The sequence below is a fragment of the Conger conger genome, chromosome 10 (genome assembly GCF_963514075.1).
Source record: "Conger conger chromosome 10, fConCon1.1, whole genome shotgun sequence".
NCBI classification, from domain to species: domain Eukaryota; kingdom Metazoa; phylum Chordata; class Actinopteri; order Anguilliformes; family Congridae; genus Conger; species Conger conger.
This window is the reverse complement of record NC_083769.1, coordinates 51,579,187-51,599,064: the sequence shown is the minus strand read 5'-3', so window position 1 is coordinate 51,599,064 and position 19,878 is coordinate 51,579,187. Positions and strand designations below refer to the sequence as shown.

The following is a 19,878-nucleotide window of genomic DNA, read 5'->3' as shown; positions in this document are numbered from 1 at the left end:
GTGTGTCTTCATCCAATAATACAAACTCACACCGCAAATAATATCAACTCTGGTGTCAGTGTTATATTGTGAATATTAACATTGTCAGTCTTAAATTGCAAGTATTAACATTGTCAGTGTTATATTGTGAATATTAACATTGTCAGTGTTAAACTGCGAGTATTAACTCTGGTGTCAGTTTTATACTGTGAATATTAACATTATCAATCCTGATCTGTGGAAAAAATATAGCCAGAGTGCAAATTTGGCAAAGTTTTATATATCAATCTGATGGAAGTGGAAAGTTATCCCAGAATATTGCGCAAAACACTAGATTGGGTTAAGATCTGAGACAGCCATGACACGTCTATGAGGAGGGATCGTTCCAAAGAGTCGGAGGAAATGATACCCAGCCGTACTTTTCAGAGCCAGATAGAGGGAACATACGGCACGGCCAAAAGTCTTTACAAAACTCAAATAAATGTGAATAACAATGACTGTGCATGGTGCAATGTGACGCATTAAAGTTTAAAACTCACCACATTCAGCACAGCAGACGTTAGTTTTTTCCCCCCAAAACAGAAACACCATAAGCAACAGTGTCAGCAACCGAGATGCAGATACCATTCTCAAAAAATATTAAAACCGAAATGCCCGGCCAGAAACGCACAACCTGACAGAAACGCACAACCATAAATGCACAACCAATAACATATTAGTAAGTGGTGCATGATGGAGATAATGTTGTTGTTCTGGGCTTCTATTCTGATCAATTTCCAGGCACTTCCTTTTTGTGCCGCTCTTGCCGTATTTCTGCCTATTTGGTAATTTGGTTGGCAATGAGTAGCGCTCAGGTAATCAATACCCTCATGCTGACAACTGATTCCAATTGTCTTCCGCGTGTGGTCTGATTACCGAGTAAGGACAGCTGCCTGTCTTTCTATGTAAGCTCCGCGTTTCTTTGACTCGAGGCTCGTGTGTTGTTTTTCAATTCCCATAGCACATTCTGTTTTTATTTTCATTTGTGCACTATGTGAGGTGTGTGACAGACGATACTCGTTTACCTGCTGTGGCGACAGCATGAGGGAGCTGAACACGCAGCGACCCTTCATCACCTCAGGGTAGTGAGGACAGTCTGTCCCACATTCACCTTCACATTTTATTTTGCGCACAAATGTTAGACACATGACAGTTGGAAGACGGGATTCCTCTGGGAACTGAGACCTTGTTAGTAGCTTCCTTCTGTCTAGACCATGTGTTTGAGTTTGAGTTTATTGCACCCTTTTCCGCACGCTTTCTCTTATTTTCTGTTCATCTGCAAAGTGTGTTTCCGCCTGGTTAAAAAGCTACCTTTAGAAAGGAAGGAGCTTTAGGCTGAGTTAAGGTGGACCCAGGAGTACTGAGGCCCTCTGGTAATTAAAGCTGGCTCAGACCCCCTACAGCTTAGATCAAGTGTAACGGATAAGTCAATGTTCCCCTATCCGTATGTGGAAATTGTTTTTGGCTCTGCTGTGTGTCCGTTTCCCATAGCGCACCATAGTTCCCATGTTTGACAGCCGCATTATGTTTACTTTAGTATGGCGAGGTGTTTACTTTGTCACTTTCAAAACTCATTGTTTTAGGTTACTGTGTGTACACAGTATTTCAATAACCAGCCACTTTTTGACTCTGAGGGCAAAAGGGCAGGGGCTCAAGCCCCTCTTGGGTCCTATCTGTGCACGTGCCTGAAAACATTTCTGCCCCAAACTGCTGCTCGCTGGATGTTTTTTGTTTTTCGCCCCATTCCCTGAGACTCGATGAGGACAGTCAGCTCCTGGCTGTTTATTTCAATCTTACAAGAAGGATGAGGATGAAATCTGAACAGCAATAATACCAACATTCATACAAACATTATACAAACAAAAACATTGTACAATATTATTTTGTAAGTTTGTAAATCACTTACTTTAAAGAGCTAAAGGTATATTTTATTAATCTTAATTTGTGAAGATTTCAATATTTCAGTTTAATTATCATTTGATTGAATTGAATGACACTGAAAATTATAAAAATAAATCAGTTTCTGAATGAAACTTGTTTCTTTTTTGCAAGATGAAGATGTACTCTGGGAAGCAGGAACAGCTGTGCCCGACTCCATTTCCTGCAGCTACAGGGTTAAATATGCTGCAGAAGCTGAAGAATTCCCTGGCAACAACTCGTGTAGACTCCAAATTTTGTTTTGGAAAAGATCGGACATTATTCCCAGGCATTAAGAGAGTCCACAGCCCTACCTGCTCCCAGACCGCACTAAGCACGTGCAGAGCCAGCGAGTGAGAGAGAGAGAGAGAGAGAGAGAGAGAAAGAGAGAGAGAGAGATGGAGCTCCGAGCCCTGGTTGTCACCCTGCTGCTGGTACCTTGGGCTGGGTGTCATGCCCAGGAGTGGAGTCTATTCAAACGCACACCTGCTGGGAGTCAAGAGGATGTCGCTCACCCCAACCAGACTCACATGGAGGCTAAGAAACCAAAGGTAGTGCAGTTTCCTTCTGGATTCTCTAATGTGATGTTTTCTCTCTGCACCTTACGCCATGATCTCTGACAGTCATTATAGTTGAATCTCTTACAGAACAGTCTAATCGAATCTATCTATCAATCAATCTAAACTGATCTTTAATGAAACGTCAACAAATGCAACTGTGCTCTGCATTGCTGTTACTCCAGAGGTACTGTTGGTGTATCTATTGTAACTAGAAGCACTTTCCGATGAGCTTGGGAAGTTCTCTGTCTGTTTCATGGCTGCAGCGTAGTTCTGAATGTGGGGAAGGGCAGTTGTCACCATGCAAACACAGTGGGAACTCCACAGAAAACCGCAATGGCTTTGTGCCAAAATAACCTACAATTCCCAAAACACCTGCACATACCTGCACTAATTGGGGAATCGATACACAGTAGTATTATCCTCATTTTAGTCCCAGAGAATATATATTCACTGGGGCTCGATGCTGGTGTATCCCACTCATAAAGCTGACCACAGATCACCCCCCACAATAAGCATGGGGTTTGTAAGATGATCTCCAAGTGGATCTTCTGTATGCAATACATTCGAGTTTACAGAGATAGAAATTATTGCAAAACTAGAATCGCTTCATGTAAAAAATTACCTGCCCCTGTAATTTGTTTTTGTATGGAGACACATACCATAACAATTCCGATAGCCATGTTACTTTAAAACGTCATTCGTTCTGAATGGCTGAGTTATGTGAACTGAGGTTTCAAGTTATATGAAATATTGTGGAAGTTCATTAGCTGGTTGTTAGAATCCCTGCCCCAGATTAAAACGGGACAGGAAAGCCTCAACTGTAAGCTAATGCAGAGAGGGAACGTCATCCATACACAGTCCTCTCTAACAGCCCTCTGGAGAACACAGATATGATGATGGAGTTGTGATGTGATGGAGAACCCAGATATGATGATGGAGTTATGATGTGATGGAGAACACAGATATGATGATGGAGTTGTGATGTGATGGAGAACACAGATATGATGATGGAGTTGTGATGTGATGTGATGTGATGGAGAACCCAGATATGATGATGGAGTTATGATGTGATGGAGAACACAGATATGATGATGGAGTTGTGATGTGATGGAGAACACAGATATGATGATGGAGTTGTGATGTGATGTGATGGAGAACCCAGATATGATGATGGAGTTATGATGTGATGGAGAACACAGATATGATGATGGAGTTGTGATGTGATGGAGAACACAGATATGATGATGGAGTTGTGATGTGATGGAGGACAGAGATATGATGATGGAGTTGTGATGTGATGGAGAACCCAGATATGATGATGGAGTTGTGATGTGATGGAGAACACAGATATGATGATGGAGTTGTGATGTGATGGAGAACACAGATATGATGATGGAGTTGTGATGTGATGGAGAACACAGATATGATGATGGAGTTGTGATGTGATGGAGAACACAGATATGATGATGGAGTTGTGATGTGATGTGATGGAGAACCCAGATATGATGATGGAGTTATGATGTGATGGAGAACACAGATATGATGATGGAGTTGTGATGTGATGGAGAACACAGATATGATGATGGAGTTGTGATGTGATGTGATGGAGAACCCAGATATGATGATGGAGTTATGATGTGATGGAGAACACAGATATGATGATGGAGTTGTGATGTGATGGAGAACACAGATATGATGATGGAGTTGTGATGTGATGGAGGACAGAGATATGATGATGGAGTTGTGATGTGATGGAGAACCCAGATATGATGATGGAGTTGTGATGTGATGGAGAACACAGATATGATGATGGAGTTGTGATGTGATGGAGAACACAGATATGATGATGGAGTTGTGATGTGATGGAGAACACAGATATGATGATGGAGCTGTGATGTGATGGAGAACACAAATATGATGATGGAGTTGTGATGGATGTGAGTGAATAGTGGTGAGGCAAAAAAGAGGAGAACCACAGTCTGTTCCATTCATCTGCTGGACAATGTACATACATAGATGGAAGCCTTACAGAAGAAAATATACCAGTGACTACATACGTAGTGCCAAGGAGAGCAGCCTACTCTCCTACAGTATAAAGAGTTCAGTGATCATGAGTGAAAGGTTTGTAGTTTGTACCAAACCTCAGCTCCTCATGGTACGCAGCATTACTGGTAAGAAAACAGCTGAGACTAGCATCAGTCTCACCTCAAGAAAAAACAGGTATTCTTTCTAAAATAAATTGTCTCGTTTCCAGACCAAGGTCACTAGGTCTCTGGACTCCGCCCAAATGTCTGCAGACGAGCCCGATACCACCCCGGCAGCCGTCACCAAGGACGACCCAGGTGAGACTGACCACAGCATCACCTGTCCAAGAGCAAGGGCTATGAGCACTGTAACACACCTGTCCAAGAGCAAGGGCTATGAGCACTGTAACACACCTGTCCAAGAGCAAGGGCTATGAGCACTGTAACACACCTGTCCAAGAGCAAGGGCTATGAGCACTATGGCACACCTGTCCAAGAGCAAGGGCTATGAGCACTGTAACACACCTGTCCAAGAGCAAGGGCTATGAGCACTGTAACACACCTGTCCAAGAGCAAGGGCTATGAGCACTGTAACACACCTGTCCAAGAGCAAGGGCTATGCGCACTGTAACACACCTGTCCAAGAGCAAGGGCTATGAGCACTATGGCACACCTGTTGCTGTTGAGTTTTTTTATGTAAATCTTTTGGAGCATCATAAAAACTCTGACCTGTTGAGGTAGATTATTTCAGGGTGAGCTAAAGCAGATCTCATCTGGAAAACCTGTCAATTCTGAGCAGAATTATCTGGATGGATAGATAGCACTCTTAGGATCGAAAACAATGTCTCTCGTTTTTGCAATTTTCTTCCCGCACGTGTATTTCAAATAAACATAATACCTCATGTAAATAAAACAGCATTGGAGTCGCTGTAAGGTGTATTTCTTCAGTTTGAAGGAGGTAGACTCTTGACTCCTATAGGCATCAAGTCTTTATGCTAAACTAACATGCTAACATGGAAACCAAGCCAGTGAATGCAAAAAAATGAAAATGAAATCAAACATCTCTGTCATCTCTGTGAAACAAGTCTGGGTAAGTCAGAAAAAAAAGTATATTTCCCAAAATGTTGGTGCATTCCTTTAAATATTTGAGTGATTGTTTGTATTTCGATTTGATATGTTGAATTATTTGATTTGAACACATTATTTATTTCTGTGATTTTTTTTGAGTGGTGATTTACACTGTTTTATTGACATGTTTATCCTGACCCATGTGCTTGGCGTGTGCTTGTCATGTGGTGGTGTGTGCTTGGCGTGTGCTTGGCGTGTGGTGGTGGTGTGTGCTTGGCGTGTGGCTGTGTGTGCTTGGCGTGTGCTTGGCGTGTGGTGGTGTGTGCTTGGCATGTGTTTGGCATGTGTGTGTGGCGTGTGCTTGGCGTGTGGTGGGGTGTGCTTGGCGTGTGGTGGTGTGTGGTTGGCGTGTGCTTGGCGTGTGGTGGTGTGTGCTTGGCATGTGTTTGGCGTGTGTGTGTGGCGTGTGCTTGGCGTGTGGTGGGGTGTGCTTGGCATGTGTTTGGCGTGTGTGTGTGGTGTGTGATTGGCGTGTGGTGGGGTGTGCTTGGCGTGTGGTGGGGTGTGCTTGGCATGTGTTTGGCGTGTGTGTGTGGCGTGTGCTTGGCGTGTGGTGGGGTGTGCTTGGCGTGTGGTGGCATCTCAGAGCTGCCCACGTGCCTGCTGTGCGTGTGTCTGACAGGCTCGGTCTACTGCGAGGAGGTTCTGCCAGACATGACAGCCGTGCCCCCGTTACCAAAGGAGACCTCCTACCTCTATGCCCGCTACAACCACATCGCCAAGATCGGCAACGCAGACTTCGCTGACTCCCGTGAGCTGCAGTCTGCAGACTCAGCGCTGATCAGATCACATGACACAGGGTGGCCCCTGAAGCAAGCACAGCACAGACAAACCATTTTTAGAACTTTCATAATGTTGTTAATCTCAGTTAGCATTCCCAATCTACTAGTCTTCTGCCATTTTCAGTTTTTTTCTCAGAGTGGGAATATTTCCGTTTTTCAAATGGACATTGCTAATTTAACTATTACTCAAAAGGGGTCATTAGCTACGAACCAAAGCAGGCAGCACTAGCTTCATTATTACCCTGCAGAAATGCTGTCTCTCATTGCAGCCACGCTGAAGAGGATTGATCTGACAGGAAACATGATCTCAGAGATCGAGGACGGTGCATTCTCCAAGCTGCTTCTGCTGGAGGAGCTGGCACTGGCGGAGAACAGGCTGGTCAGACTCCCCATGCTGCCCCCCGCGCTCACCACCTTCAACGCCAACCACAACCAGCTCAGGACCAAGGGCCTGAAGGCCAACGCCTTTAAGGTGCCCCCCCCCCAGACTCACTCAGAGCAGGGTCTGCAACAGGAAACACTGAGGAGCCAGGGGCCCAGAGCCAGTTAACCATCAAACACACTGCACTTACAGTAACAAGCACATTTTACAAAGAACAAACACTTCACAGCAAACCCTGGCTGAAATAAACATCATCCTAAATATACTAACCAAAGAGATGCAGGGCTGTGCAGTGGTCAGAGCAGCAGTGTGGAGCAGCAGTGTGGAGCAGTGGTCAGAGCAGCAGTGTGGAGCAGTGGTCAGAGCAGCAGTGTGGAGCAGTGGTCAGAGCAGCAGTGTGGAGCAGTGGTCAGAGCAGCAGTGTGGAGCAGTGGTCAGAGCAGCAGTGTGGAGCAGTGGTCAGAGCAGCACTGTGGAGCAGTGGTCAGAGCAGCAGTGTGGAGCAGTGGTCAGAGCAGCAGTGTGGAGCAGTGGTCAGAGCAGCAGTGTGGAGCAGTGGTCAGAGCAGCAGTGTGGAGCAGTGGTCAGAGCAGCAGAGTGAAGCAGTGGTCAGAGCAGCAGTGTGGAGCAGTGGTCAGAGCAGCAGTGTGGAGCAGTGCTCAGAGCAGCAGCGTGGAGCAGTGCTCAGAGCAGCAGTGTGGAGCAGTGGTCAGAGCAGCAGCGTGGAGCAGTGGTCAGAGCAGCAGTGTGGGGCAGTGGTCAGAGCAGCAGTGTGGAGCAGTGGTCAGAGCAGCAGTGTGGAGCAGTGGTTAGAGCAGCAGTGTGGAGCAGTGGTCAGAGCAGCAGCGTGGAGCAGTGGTCAGAGCAGCAGTGTGGAGCAGTGGTCAGAGCAGCAGTGTGGAGCAGTGCTCAGAGCAGCAGCAGTGTGGAGCAGTGGTCAGAGCAGCAGTGTGGAGCAGTGGTCAGAGCAGCAGTGTGGAGAAGTGGTCAGAGCAGCAGTGTGGAGCAGTGGTCAGAGCAGCACTGTGGAGCAGTGGTCAGAGCAGCAGTGTGGAGCAGTGGTCAGAGCAGCAGTGTGGAGCAGTGGTCAGAGCAGCAGTGTGGAGCAGCAGTGTGGAGCAGTGGTCAGAGCAGCAGTGTGGAGCAGCAGTGTGGAGCAGTGGTCAGAGCAGCAGAGTGAAGCAGTGGTCAGAGCAGCAGTGTGGAGCAGTGGTCAGAGCAGCAGTGTGGAGCAGTGCTCAGAGCAGCAGCGTGGAGCAGTGGTCAGAGCAGCAGTGTGGAGCAGTGGTCAGAGCAGCAGCGTGGAGCAGTGGTCAGAGCAGCAGTGTGGGGCAGTGGTCAGAGCAGCAGTGTGGAGCAGTGGTCAGAGCAGCAGTGTGGAGCAGTGGTTAGAGCAGCAGTGTGGAGCAGTGGTCAGAGCAGCAGTGTGGAGCAGTGGTCAGAGCAGCAGTGTGGAGCAGTGCTCAGAGCAGCAGCAGTGTGGAGCAGTGGTCAGAGCAGCAGTGTGGAGCAGTGGTCAGAGCAGCAGTGTGGAGAAGTGGTCAGAGCAGCAGTGTGGAGCAGTGGTCAGAGCAGCAGTGTGGAGCAGCAGTGTGGAGCAGTGGTCAGAGCAGCAGTGTGGAGCAGTGGTCAGAGCAGCAGCGTGGAGCAGTGGTCAGAGCAGCAGTGTGGAGCAGTGGTCAGAGCAGCAGTGTGGAGCAGCAGTGTGGAGCAGTGGTCAGAGCAGCAGTGTGGAGCAGTGGTCAGAGCAGCAGTGTGGAGCAGTGGTCAGAGCAGCAGTGTGGGGTAGTGGTTAGAGCAGCAGTGTGGAGCAGTGGTCAGAGCAGCAGTGTGGGGTAGTGGTTAGAGCAGCAGTGTGGAGCAGTGGTCAGAGCAGCAGTGTGGAGCAGTGGTCAGAGCAGCAGCAGTGTGGAGCAGTGGTCAGAGCAGCAGTGTGGAGCAGTGTGACAGTAACAGTAGGAGGTGTGGGTGTTTCTCTGTGCAGAAGCTGACGAAGCTGGCGTACCTGTACCTGGGAGACAACCAGCTGGAGGCCGTGCCGCACCTGCCTGAGAGCCTGCGTGTGGTACACCTGCAGGTCATACCCCTCCCTGCCCCTAGATACTCCAGCTTCCACCTGTATAACTGATAACATTATGTTACATGTCATTTGGCTGATGCTTTTATCCAAAGCGACATACAGTTGATTAGATTAAGCAGGAGACAATCAACCCCTGGAGCAATGCAGGGTTAAGGGCCTTGCTCAAGGGCCCAACGGCTGTACGGATTTTATTGTGGCTACACCGGGGATCGAACCACCAACCTTGTGGGTCCCAGTCATATACAGACATGGTCAAATTTGATGGAACCCTTACAGCTCATTGAAATAATGCTTCATTCCTCCTGAAAATGTCATGTATACTTGCATGCCTTTGGTATGTCATAGAATAAAGCAAAGAAGTTGTGAAAAGAGATTAATTATTGTTTATTCTATAAAGATGTTGGGGCTGCTTTGCTACATCTGTCACATGCAGGGCAGAATTAAATCTCATTCTGGAGCTAAACGTACTGCCGAGTGACAGAAAGCTGTCTCAGTCACAGATCATGGGCCCTCCAACAGGATAATGACCCAAAACAAAGCGAAAAGCACCCCAGAATGGATAAGAAGAAAACATTGGACTATTCTGAAGTGGCCTTCTATGAGTCTTGATCTAGATCCTATCGAACATCTATGGAAAGAGCTGAAACGTGCAGTCTGGAGAAGGAGCCCATCAAACCTAAGACAGCTGGAGCAATTTGCTCAGGTGGGCCTGTTAAAAAAATACCTGTTAACAGGTGCAGAAGAAATAGAGAGTTACAGAAAACGTTTGATTGCAGTGATTGCCTCTAAAGGTTGTGCAACAAAATATTAGGTTAAGGGTCCCATCATTTTTGTCCAGGTCATTCTCATTTGTTTTATTATTTACAATATTAGGTTGAACAAATTCGAAAACAAAGTCTGATTTATATAAAATATGGAATAAACAATGGTGGATGCCAATTATGTTTATCAGTTTCAAGTTATTTCAGAGAAAATTGTGGATTCTTCATTTTTTGCAGTGGGGTACCAACAAATTTGACCACGTCTGTATATGCACTACACTACAGACCAAGTCTGTACCTTAACCACTCTGCTACAGGCCATGTCTGTACCTTAACCATTACACTACTCTGGATAAGAGTGTCTGTACCTTAACCACTACGCTACAGGCCGCCCCTGACATTGTATGATGGCATTATGGCTCAGGCAATCATTACTGATGGTCTTAAATCAGGTTTCCATGATGTCTGTAAAGGTGTCCCACAAGGGTCTATCTTGGGTCCTCAATTATTCACACTTTATAACATTATCACCCCTATGGACCACTGTAATGTCAACTTTTATGCAGATGACACAATTATTTATTCGGCTGGTCCCACACTTGATCAGGCCACTACAGCTTTAAAGTCTGCTTTTGATTTCTCTCAGATATCCCTTTTAAAACACAAACTTGTTTTAAATTCAGACTTTTTTCAAAACATTTAATGGTGAAAAAAGAGAAAGAGATCTTGAACTCAATAAGATGACCTGTTTAACTATAATAATCATCATCATCATCATCATCATCATCATCATCATCATCATAAATATAACCTCCCTGCGCCTAATCACCCCTCCCTGCCCCTAAACGCTTCACTAAAGTGAGAAAGGGGGGGTCGGCTTATAAAATTGTGCTCTGGGATGGTGGTATGGTAATATTATTCCCACGTCTGTGTATCCATTTCTCTCTGTCTCACAGAACAACAACATCACAGCCATCACTGACATGACCTTCTGCAAAGGCAACACCACCCGTTACCTGCGCACCAAGATGGATGTGGTCCGATTGGACGGGAACCCCGTGGGCCTGGGAGTGTACCCCAACAGCTTCATATGCCTGCGCACGCTGCCTATTGGACGGTACTACTGAGCCAGCGCTGCTTGCATCATGACAGGAAATGGCTGAGGCCACCTACCTCCACCACTTCCTTCTGTGACTATTATTTTGGGCCAAAAACTTTGTATGCATACATATTGTAGATGCCAAGGGGCATTCAAATTAACTGCAAATTCTGAAAGCGCAGTTTTAGTTTCTTGCAGCACAAGAGATTGAGCCTCTGAATCTAAGACCATGGTATCATTTCAGTCATATTAGCACCAGGTCATGATATCACATTACGGTCTTTGTGCTAATGGTGCTAGTGCTAATGTGGAGAATTACATTTTTTAAAGAAATCAACGCTGGTATAAATCATGTCCCAGATATTACCTCCCTGGACATGTGGAGTTAAACTTTGAACTTGCCAGAATTCTGTGAATTGCCTTCACTTCAACTGTTTTTCATTTTAAAAGCAAAGTATTAATGTGCATAAATGTTCTTCTGTGCAGTAATCAATGAGGCACAGCAGTGTTCCTTATCTACAAAATAGTTATTAGTTAGTTAGCTGCGAAATCCAATAATAGACTTCAAATAATAATAATTATATTTCTTAGAATTACTACTTATCTGTACCAATGAAAGGTGATTGTACTTGTGTCATTCATCTTTAAATAAATGACATTTTCTAACTTGACAGGCTTTCATTATTATTATTATTATTATTATTATTATAACATTTTACAGCATTGACACAGCATATACACACCATTTGCGCAGCATTTCTAACTCGTTGCAGAGGGAAACACTAACTCAGCACAGGGGAAACACCAACTCACTGCAGAGGGAAACACTAACTCACCACAGGGGAAAGACTAACTCAGCACAGGGGAAACACTAACTCACTGCAGAGGGAAACACTAACTCAGCACAGGGGAAACACTAACTCAGCACAGGGGAAACACTAACTCAGCACAGGGGAAACACTAACTCAGCACAGGGGAAACACTAACTCACCACAGGGGAAACACTAACTCAGCACAGGGGAAAGACTAACTCAGCACAGGGGAAACACTAACTCACCACAGGGGAAACACTAACTCACCACAGGGGAAACACTAACTCACTGCAGGGGAAACACTAACTCAGCACAGGGGAAACACTAACTCAGCACAGGGGAAACACTAACGCACCACAGGGGAAAGACTAACTCAGCACAGGGGAAAGACTAACTCAGCACAGGGGAAAGACTAACTCAGCACAGGGGAAACACTAACTCACCACAGGGGAAACACTAACTCACCACAGGGGAAACACTAACCCACCACAGGTGAAACACTAACTCACTGCAGGGGGAAGCACTAACTCACCTCTTTACCTTCATAAAGAAGACATCGGCTGTGCGGGAAATGAGCCGGTGGAACAGTGGTGATAAATTTGAAAGTGCGCATCACAATGGGGTTTGTGAGGATCCGTGATGGATGTGACAGCGCGCATTACGGTGGGGTTTGTGAGGATCTGTGATGGATGTAAAAGTGCATATTCTCAGATGAGCGGAAGCAGATGGAGGGTTGTTAGAGAGGCTGTATGTTCGTCCCCTCTGTGCACCAGGACAAACCGCCTCAGGCACTCTATTAAAACCAGATGTCTCAGGTCAGTCACACAGCAGAAACAGATCTTTCCAGAACACACCCAACATCAGGAAAAAGGAAAAACCAATTAACTGGTGATAATTTCCTCATTAAAACCAAAATAGTAAAAAATGTCAGATGTAGGTATCTTTGAAGAATGTATACTACATTACAAGGGCTTTTTTTGTTATAGGATTATTTCAGATTCAGGACCCAGGGGGTGGGGTGTTGGTTGGTTGATGTAATTGGGGGGGAAGGGGCTAATTATTGCACACACATAAATAACAATACTTTACAAATATCTTACAAATAACCACTTTAAACCTCCACCGTGAGGCCCTGGGACTCCTGTGGCCCTCATTGGCAGCATCACGTGTTTGTGCCAGCAGACAGCTCTGCCCTTTCCTGTTTTTACAGTCTGTTTTTGGTTTTCTTTTTGTTTTTCAGTTAGTTTTTTTTTTGTTACATTTTGGATGTGGATGAAAGTGCAGAACTAATGTATAGGAATTTTGCCTCAAGGTGATTAAGGAAGAAAAGAGGGTTTTAAAAGTAAAACAGTTTGTCTTTCTCAGCATCTCCCAGCAGGACGGCGGCCAGGCGGCTCTCTGCTCCGCCTCTCTCATTTTTCTTCTAATTAAACAAAAAAATGGCAGAAGCATCTCAAGAGTCTCTGAACATAGTTCATGTCCTTCAGGCTCGAAACAAAACAAATAAAATCTGTATCCGTCTCTGTACAGACTTATACTGCCCCCTGGAGTTCACCTCTGCTCTTACTGAACAGTTCACATTGAACATTAGTTTTTACATATGGATATGTCTATTTGATCCTCTGACTGTTCAGTTTTCCAAAAGTAGGTGCCTTGGCCACACACAGCTTTGGTTTAACAACTAAAACATTATTATTTAAAATGTATTAATCCACATTTCCCCTCAAAGAACACCAGGCTGCCTCCTGCTCTGTGGAGGATGTGTGGTGTGGGGTAATCTGTGGAAGATAGGTGTGGGGTAATCTGTGTAAAATATGAGGTGTGGGGTAATGTGTGTAAGATAGGAGGTGTGGGGTAATCTGTGGAAGATACTAAACTTCATAAAGAAGTTAAAGAACTCGTTGATCCCCAGCCGTCAATCAGAATAAAGCAGCATTTTTTGGACATATTTTTGGAGCTGTTTGGGGAACTGCGCCTGGACCCCTTTGCCCGGCCCACCTTGCGGAGTAGGACCTGGCCCGCTGGTCTTCACCATGGGAACTGCGCCTGGACCCCTTTGCCCGGCCCACCTGGCGGAGTAGGACCTGGCCCGCAGGTCTGCGCTGGAGTTCTGGTGCAGCGTGCACTTGTCTGGCGTCCAGTGCGGCGTGTCTTTGATCGCCGGGCAGCATTGTTTGTGCTACTGTGGCAGCCAAAATGAAAAGTCTACTGGTAATATGCCGTCTACTCACTTTCTCTGGCGAGCAGGGCTTGGTGAGTAACTCAAATCATGCAGGTTTATCGTTACGGATAATCTTACCTGAGACTGTTACGGATACTCTGCTTCCTTGTGATCAAGTTGTGATCAAGCGCAGCAACATTAAAAAGGGCTTCTGATGAACTTCAATTAGCTTTTAGATACTCCCTCACATAATTACTACACATGGTAAAGAAATTGAAAGAGTGTCAACCTATAAGTACTTGGGTTTTTTAATAGATGACAGTCTTATTTTTAAGTCACACATAGACTCTCTTGTGAGAAAACTCAGACTGAAGTTAGGTTTCTACTTCCGTAACAGGTCATGTTTTTCTTTTGAGGGAAGAAAGAGGCTAGTCTTGGCTACCATCTTGCCGGTAATATGGCGATATACCCTATATGCATACTCCTGTTGCAGCATTAGGTAAGCTGGACACTGTGTCACAGAGCATTGAGGTTTGTCACAAATTACAAATCACTAACACATCATTGTACCCTCTATAATCCTCATTAACTTTGCACGGGATGAGTCACAGGTACATGTATAAAGCCATACTGAGACAGCTCCCGTATGTTCACTCATTACCCTGCAGCAAAATAACAACTTCCGGCTAGGTTCTGAAAACAGTGTCCTGCAAATAGTGTCCTGCTGACAGTACCAAGGACTCGGACTGAGTTTGGCAAAAAAGCCTTCCAGTTGTCTGCCCCTTTGGCATGGAATGAGCTTCAAAGAAAAATTAAACTGAAGGAGCTTATCTTGCTAAATCATTTTAACGCTGGGGTAAAAGGCATGGAGGAAAATGAAATGCAGGTCTGTAAGTGTTTTGACCCATAAGAGGTAATATTGTTAAAAATAATCTTGTCTGCTTCAATGTGTAATCGGATGTAGGTTTTGCTTTTCCTCTTAATTTCTTTTTACATTTCTAGATTCCTTTATTTGCACTAATGTGATGTATTATGATGTAATTATGTGTGTCTGTAATTTTGTACTGTTTTTCTTGGCCAGGTCTCTCTTGGAAAAGAGATTTCTTCTCAACGAGACGTTAACCCTAACCTGGTTAAATACAGGTTAAATAAATAAAAAAGTGTGGGGTAAAGCAGTGGAAGATATGAGGTTGTTGCCTTTTTTCCTCGGAAGGCAAATGCAGTCATGTCCTATGGTTGGCACACATCCTGCTAGTCAAAATTACGACATTTCTAGAAAAATGAATTTTATGATAAAGAAATGGCTCAAACATGTCTTATTTAGAATCTGAAAGAATTATAAGAATGTTTTACTTGGTTCAAATTATAGACAGCACATATGTTTGAATTTGTCATTTCCGCCATCTTGAATAAAGTATGCATGTTATACATTTTGTCAGAATTAATCTTTTGAAATCCATGCCTCATGTTAATTGAAGTCTGTACCTATGAAATGATCTGGAAGACCAAAGATGCCTTTTCAGTGGAACATAACCTAACCAGAGAAGGGATCGTAGTTCACTGCTGCCCTCTGCTGAAAGATATTTTACCTGACAGGAATGAGTCCCGTAATTCCTTCAGAATGCACTCTAATGTGCAGCCGTGTTTGAGCTGAACAGGCCTCACAGCCCTGCACACTGGTGATCATAGACTGGGACATCCCTGCAACCAATGGGATTATCCATGTGGTTGAGGGTCCTTTGAAAGCCCCTCCCCCTGCTGTAAGTATGGAAGCAACAATTTCCCACACGCTACTTCCTGCCTCCTCACGCCATTTCCTGTCCATCGGTATGTCATACCACCCCACCCATCACCTCACACACACCCCACCCCACCTCACACACACCCCACCCCACCCATCACCTCACACACACCCCACCGCACACACACCCCACACACCCCACCCCACCTCACACACACCCCACCCCACCTCACATACCACCTCATGCCACCCCACCTCACACACACCCCTCCCTAACCCTAACCCTGGGCAGAGAGGACTAACCCTAACCCTGTACAGAGCCCTCTAGCAGCCTTTAAGTGTACCCCACATTACTCAACCCCTCACATGCTTTACAATAAGCATGTAAAATTTAAGTGTTCAGAAATGGCCTACATTAAGTTCAAAATGAGCATTTATAAAAAAGAGTTCACAGGTATTTATTTGCCAGATTGATTTAAGATTACCAAGAAACATTCTGGGAAAAAAGTGGCTATTATGGGACTAACCTTAAAATGGTTCTTGTTTCCTTTTCAGAATGTCAATACATGAGAGTACCAGGAACAAATCTGAATTTTCAGAGGTAAAGTTTCAAACATTACATTTGACATCTTCCTGTTTTTAGGGTCAAACATTTCACCAGAAATGCCCTCTAGGTCCACATGCCATAATAATGCCACGTAGCCCAACAGCCTTGATCAGATGCCACATTTCTCTGTAGGGCACATTCTCAGACCTATGCCTTTAGGGCAGTGGAACCTAGGCGAAAATATATATGCTGTCAGGAAGGCACGTAGGTTTCGGCTTCCACCGTCATCCTGTGTTATAATGGTCAGCTGAGCAGCAGCATTAATTCTACGCAATGACCACAACGAACATATTGGTAAGGAACAATTAATTCCAAGTGAGAGACCATAACACACGTTATTCCAGGTTTACTGTCCCAAGATATCCGATGAATTTTCACTTGGCTGCCGTCTCCCCGGGGATGAGGAGTCCATCATCAATTTTCTGCTGGTACTCGCGCTCAGATTTCTTTCTCCGGTACACATCATCTGCGAAATAAATCAATTCAGCGACAAAACTCACAGCAACAAGATCAACTAAGGGCACTAGAGTTACGTTGCAGTTTTACTGAAACGGAAAAATAGTTCATAATAAAACAGCGTGAAACACCACCAATATTTACTGTAAATTACTGTAAATTCCCCGATGTAAAAGTCAGCTATGACCATCTTGAAATTACCACCTACCAGCTGCCTCAAAACATAGCTTGAGCTGGTCAAAGCATGTTGAGTATGGAGCTCTATTGAATTGGTCATCCAGCTACCAGCTGTTTCAAAACCTAGATTGAGCTGTTTTTTTCAGCAGGGTTACTTTCTGACTGCATTTTCGATTAGCACTTATCAGCGAGTAAAAGCTGGCGTATTGAAATAGGGCTGCATAATACGTACATTTCAATATTTCACAACTATAGGCTGTAGACGAAGTGGTTTTGAAGACCCACTTTTAGGCTTGGTGGTGTTTATAGTGACTGAGGTATGCATTATCTTCTCTGACCATCATTATTAGCGATACATTCCACACACGGTGGATATTAACAGTTTTCGTTAAGAAAGAAAATCAAGTTTTCAGTGAAATTAACACGTTTCAGCATATGTTTCAGCCACGTTAACTACAGCTTGTTGGCCAATAACAAAACACACCAGAGTCAGTTGACGACGAATTCGGTCAAAGTAGGCTAATAAAAACAGCTTGTACTTACGTATAACCGTGCTTGCTAACATGAAAATATCACGTCCTGAATAAATATCACCACACGCTATCACGCAAAATCCCACGGATCCAAATCAGGCAACCAGCAACATAATGCTAGTTCAATAGAGCGACAAGATCTAACCTGACACCATACTTACAGAATGTTTCTTTTCCTATTCTGACGTTAATCATGATCCATTCCATCACCCCTCCGAGACAGAAGAAGAACGGCAGAAATCGGTACGTCCCAAAGCGACTCTTCCCGGGTACTAGATTTAATATGTATTTAATATTTCGATTCTTCCGCTGAAACATGTTAAGCATGCTTTCTTTTCACAAGCCGGTAAAGGTAACGTTAACTTAACAGCCAGTCCTGGAAAACCATCAACATCAGGTTTTCAAGAGATTTTCACATTCGCCGTCTTAAGGTAGGGAGTATCTTCAGGGGAACCGACTTGAACGGTGACCTCTAATCACAGAATTGTGGCCGGTGCCATGAGCGCTGACTCTGAACTCCGCGTAAATTTTCATTTGTCCTCTTACGTCACCGCGGAAAGGCGGAGTTCGGAGGAGGAGTCTGCAAAGCTGACGACACAGGCAGGGGAAGGCAGGAGATCTTCTTGGCTAACGTGAATTTCTCAACCTGTGAAATATTTCACTCACAGCGAAACGAGTGATATTTAAACAGAATATTTATGCAAAGGATTCAATTTTGTTTAGCGCGTTTGACAGAGAAACTGTCACGAAGATGCTTTACGGTGTAAATACAAAAACAATTTGGATAAAAACCTGTGCTGAACACCCAGAAAGCAATTGGGATTAAAAATAAATAAAAAGCCAAAAAAACTGGGCAAAAAAGCAATAGGTGAAGGCTGTAACCCAGTATAAGCCAGGGTCTGCTAGTAACTGCTTCAGGTTTACATACATGCATGTATGAAGACACGTCAGACCTCTAAACACTCCATGTGGGCTGTTCTGGGCCCAAGGAAACAACCTAGAGGTCACAGAGCAGAGAGAGGGGCATAGAGGGCGCTGGACAGTGAGGAGTCAGGGAGCCAAAACCAATCACCTGTCATTGTGTACCGCCCTTACCTTTCCACCCACCTGTGTCCTGCCAGCATTTTCTTCTGGTGTCACCTCCGCTAAAATAAATTACCATGAAAGTAAAATTCATAACTCCACTCCTAACCCTCGTGAACTGTTCTCCATTTTCTCCTCTCATCACACCCCAGTCCTCATGTCTGCAATCTTCTCATCGAGGGAAACTGCAGTCATTGCAGCGAGACGAGGACTGCAGACATCCACAGCTCTCTTCCCCCCTCTGTGTCTCCAATTTCTTTTCAATTTGAACGAGTTGACTATAGCCAACTCTTCCTTCTTGCAGAACAGGCTAGACCCCCCACCTGTCCCGTGCTAGATTTGGCCCCATGCACTTGCAATCTGTTCACTGCTTTAGAGATTCCGCAGGCAAACTTCAATTCAACCACAGTTCCTGACAATGCAAATGTGCCCTTCAGAGTCAGTGAATAGATGAACTCCTAGACTAGCAGCTTGCATGACATTTTAGGCGATTCAGTAATTAAAAGTAAGTAAAAACATCTTGCCGCCACACACGTTGCTTAATGGCAATTCATACACAATTATTCAAAACATTGTGATGAATTAGCAGACACAATAACACATGTGCTAGCTAGCATTTAATATTTAAGAATTGTAAACCTTGATGTAAACCATTCAAACCTTTAGCCAATAAAAACTGTTCTGTCCCGATTGCAGGCACCAGTGCTATGCTCAGGGGGGAGATGGGGAGGTCTGGGGGGAGATGGGGGGGGGGGAGGAGATGGGGGGGAGGAGATGGGTAGAGATGGGGGGGGGGGGAGGAGATGGGAGGAGATGGGGGGGGGGGGAGATGGGAGGAGATGGGGGGGGAGATGGGAGGAGATGGGGGGGGAGATGGGAGGAGATGGGGGGGAGATGGGAGGAGATGGGGGGGAGATGGGGAGGTCTGGGGGGGGGAGATGGGGAGGTCTGGGGGGAGATGGGGGGGGGGGGATGGGAGGAGATGGGAGGAGATGGGAGGAGATGGGAGGAGATGGGGGGGAGGAGATGGGAGGAGATGGGGGGGGAGGAGATGGGGAGGTCTGGGGGGAGATGGGGGGGGATGGGAGGAGATGGGGGGGAGGAGATGGGAGGAGATGGGGGGGAGGAGATGGGAGGAGGAGATGGGGGGGGGAGGAGATGGGAGGAGATGGGGGGGAGGAGATGGGAGGAGATGGGGGGAGGAGATGGGAGGAGATGGGGGGAGGAGATGGGAGGAGATATGGGGGAGGAGGAGATGGGAGGAGATAGGGGGGAGGAGATGGGGGGGGAGGAGATGGGAGGGGAGAGAGGAGATGGGGGGGGAGATGGGGGGGAGGAGATGGGAGGAGATGGGGGGGGGAGGAGATGGGGGGGGGGGGGAGATGGGGGGGAGGAGATGGGGGGGGGGGGGGGGTGGAATTCACAGCAGAAGGGTCACCGTGTTGAGGACCGGACCAAGGCCGCTTTGATTGACAGCTGTGCTGAGGTGCCACAAGACAGGTGTGATCTCTCCACATAAATGAGTTCACCTTTTTTTGAGGGGAAAAAATTTATTTC

General features: G+C 45.6%; 2 protein-coding genes across 4 annotated transcripts; one reads left to right on the top strand and one right to left on the bottom strand.

Moving 5' to 3' along the window:
- Positions 1–2,219: 2,219 nt before the first annotated feature.
- ognb (osteoglycin, paralog b) lies at positions 2,220–11,422 on the top strand. Of its 3 annotated transcripts, none has more exons than XM_061258915.1 (6): positions 2,220–2,486; positions 4,750–4,837; positions 6,270–6,398; positions 6,699–6,901; positions 8,796–8,888; positions 10,609–11,422. In XM_061258915.1, exons 1-6 carry the CDS (start codon positions 2,334–2,336, stop codon positions 10,777–10,779), a joined length of 837 nt encoding a protein of 278 aa, XP_061114899.1. In that variant the 5' UTR covers positions 2,220–2,333; the 3' UTR covers positions 10,780–11,422. The 3 variants fall into 3 exon arrangements, with proteins under 3 accessions (XP_061114899.1, XP_061114898.1, XP_061114897.1); XM_061258914.1 differs by having other exon boundaries at positions 6,234–6,398; XM_061258913.1 differs by lacking the exons at positions 2,220–2,486; positions 4,750–4,837 and having other exon boundaries at positions 4,860–6,398.
- Positions 11,423–15,907: 4,485 nt separating this feature from the next.
- LOC133139407 (ubiquinol-cytochrome c reductase complex assembly factor 5) lies at positions 15,908–17,778 on the bottom strand. Its single transcript, XM_061258931.1, has 2 exons — positions 17,400–17,778; positions 15,908–16,538 (listed from the first exon to the last, which is right to left on the bottom strand). The coding sequence occupies exons 1-2, from the start codon at positions 17,563–17,565 to the stop codon at positions 16,447–16,449; spliced, it is 258 nt and encodes an 85-aa protein (XP_061114915.1). The 5' UTR covers positions 17,566–17,778; the 3' UTR covers positions 15,908–16,446.
- Between the last annotated feature and the right edge of the window lie 2,100 nt (positions 17,779–19,878).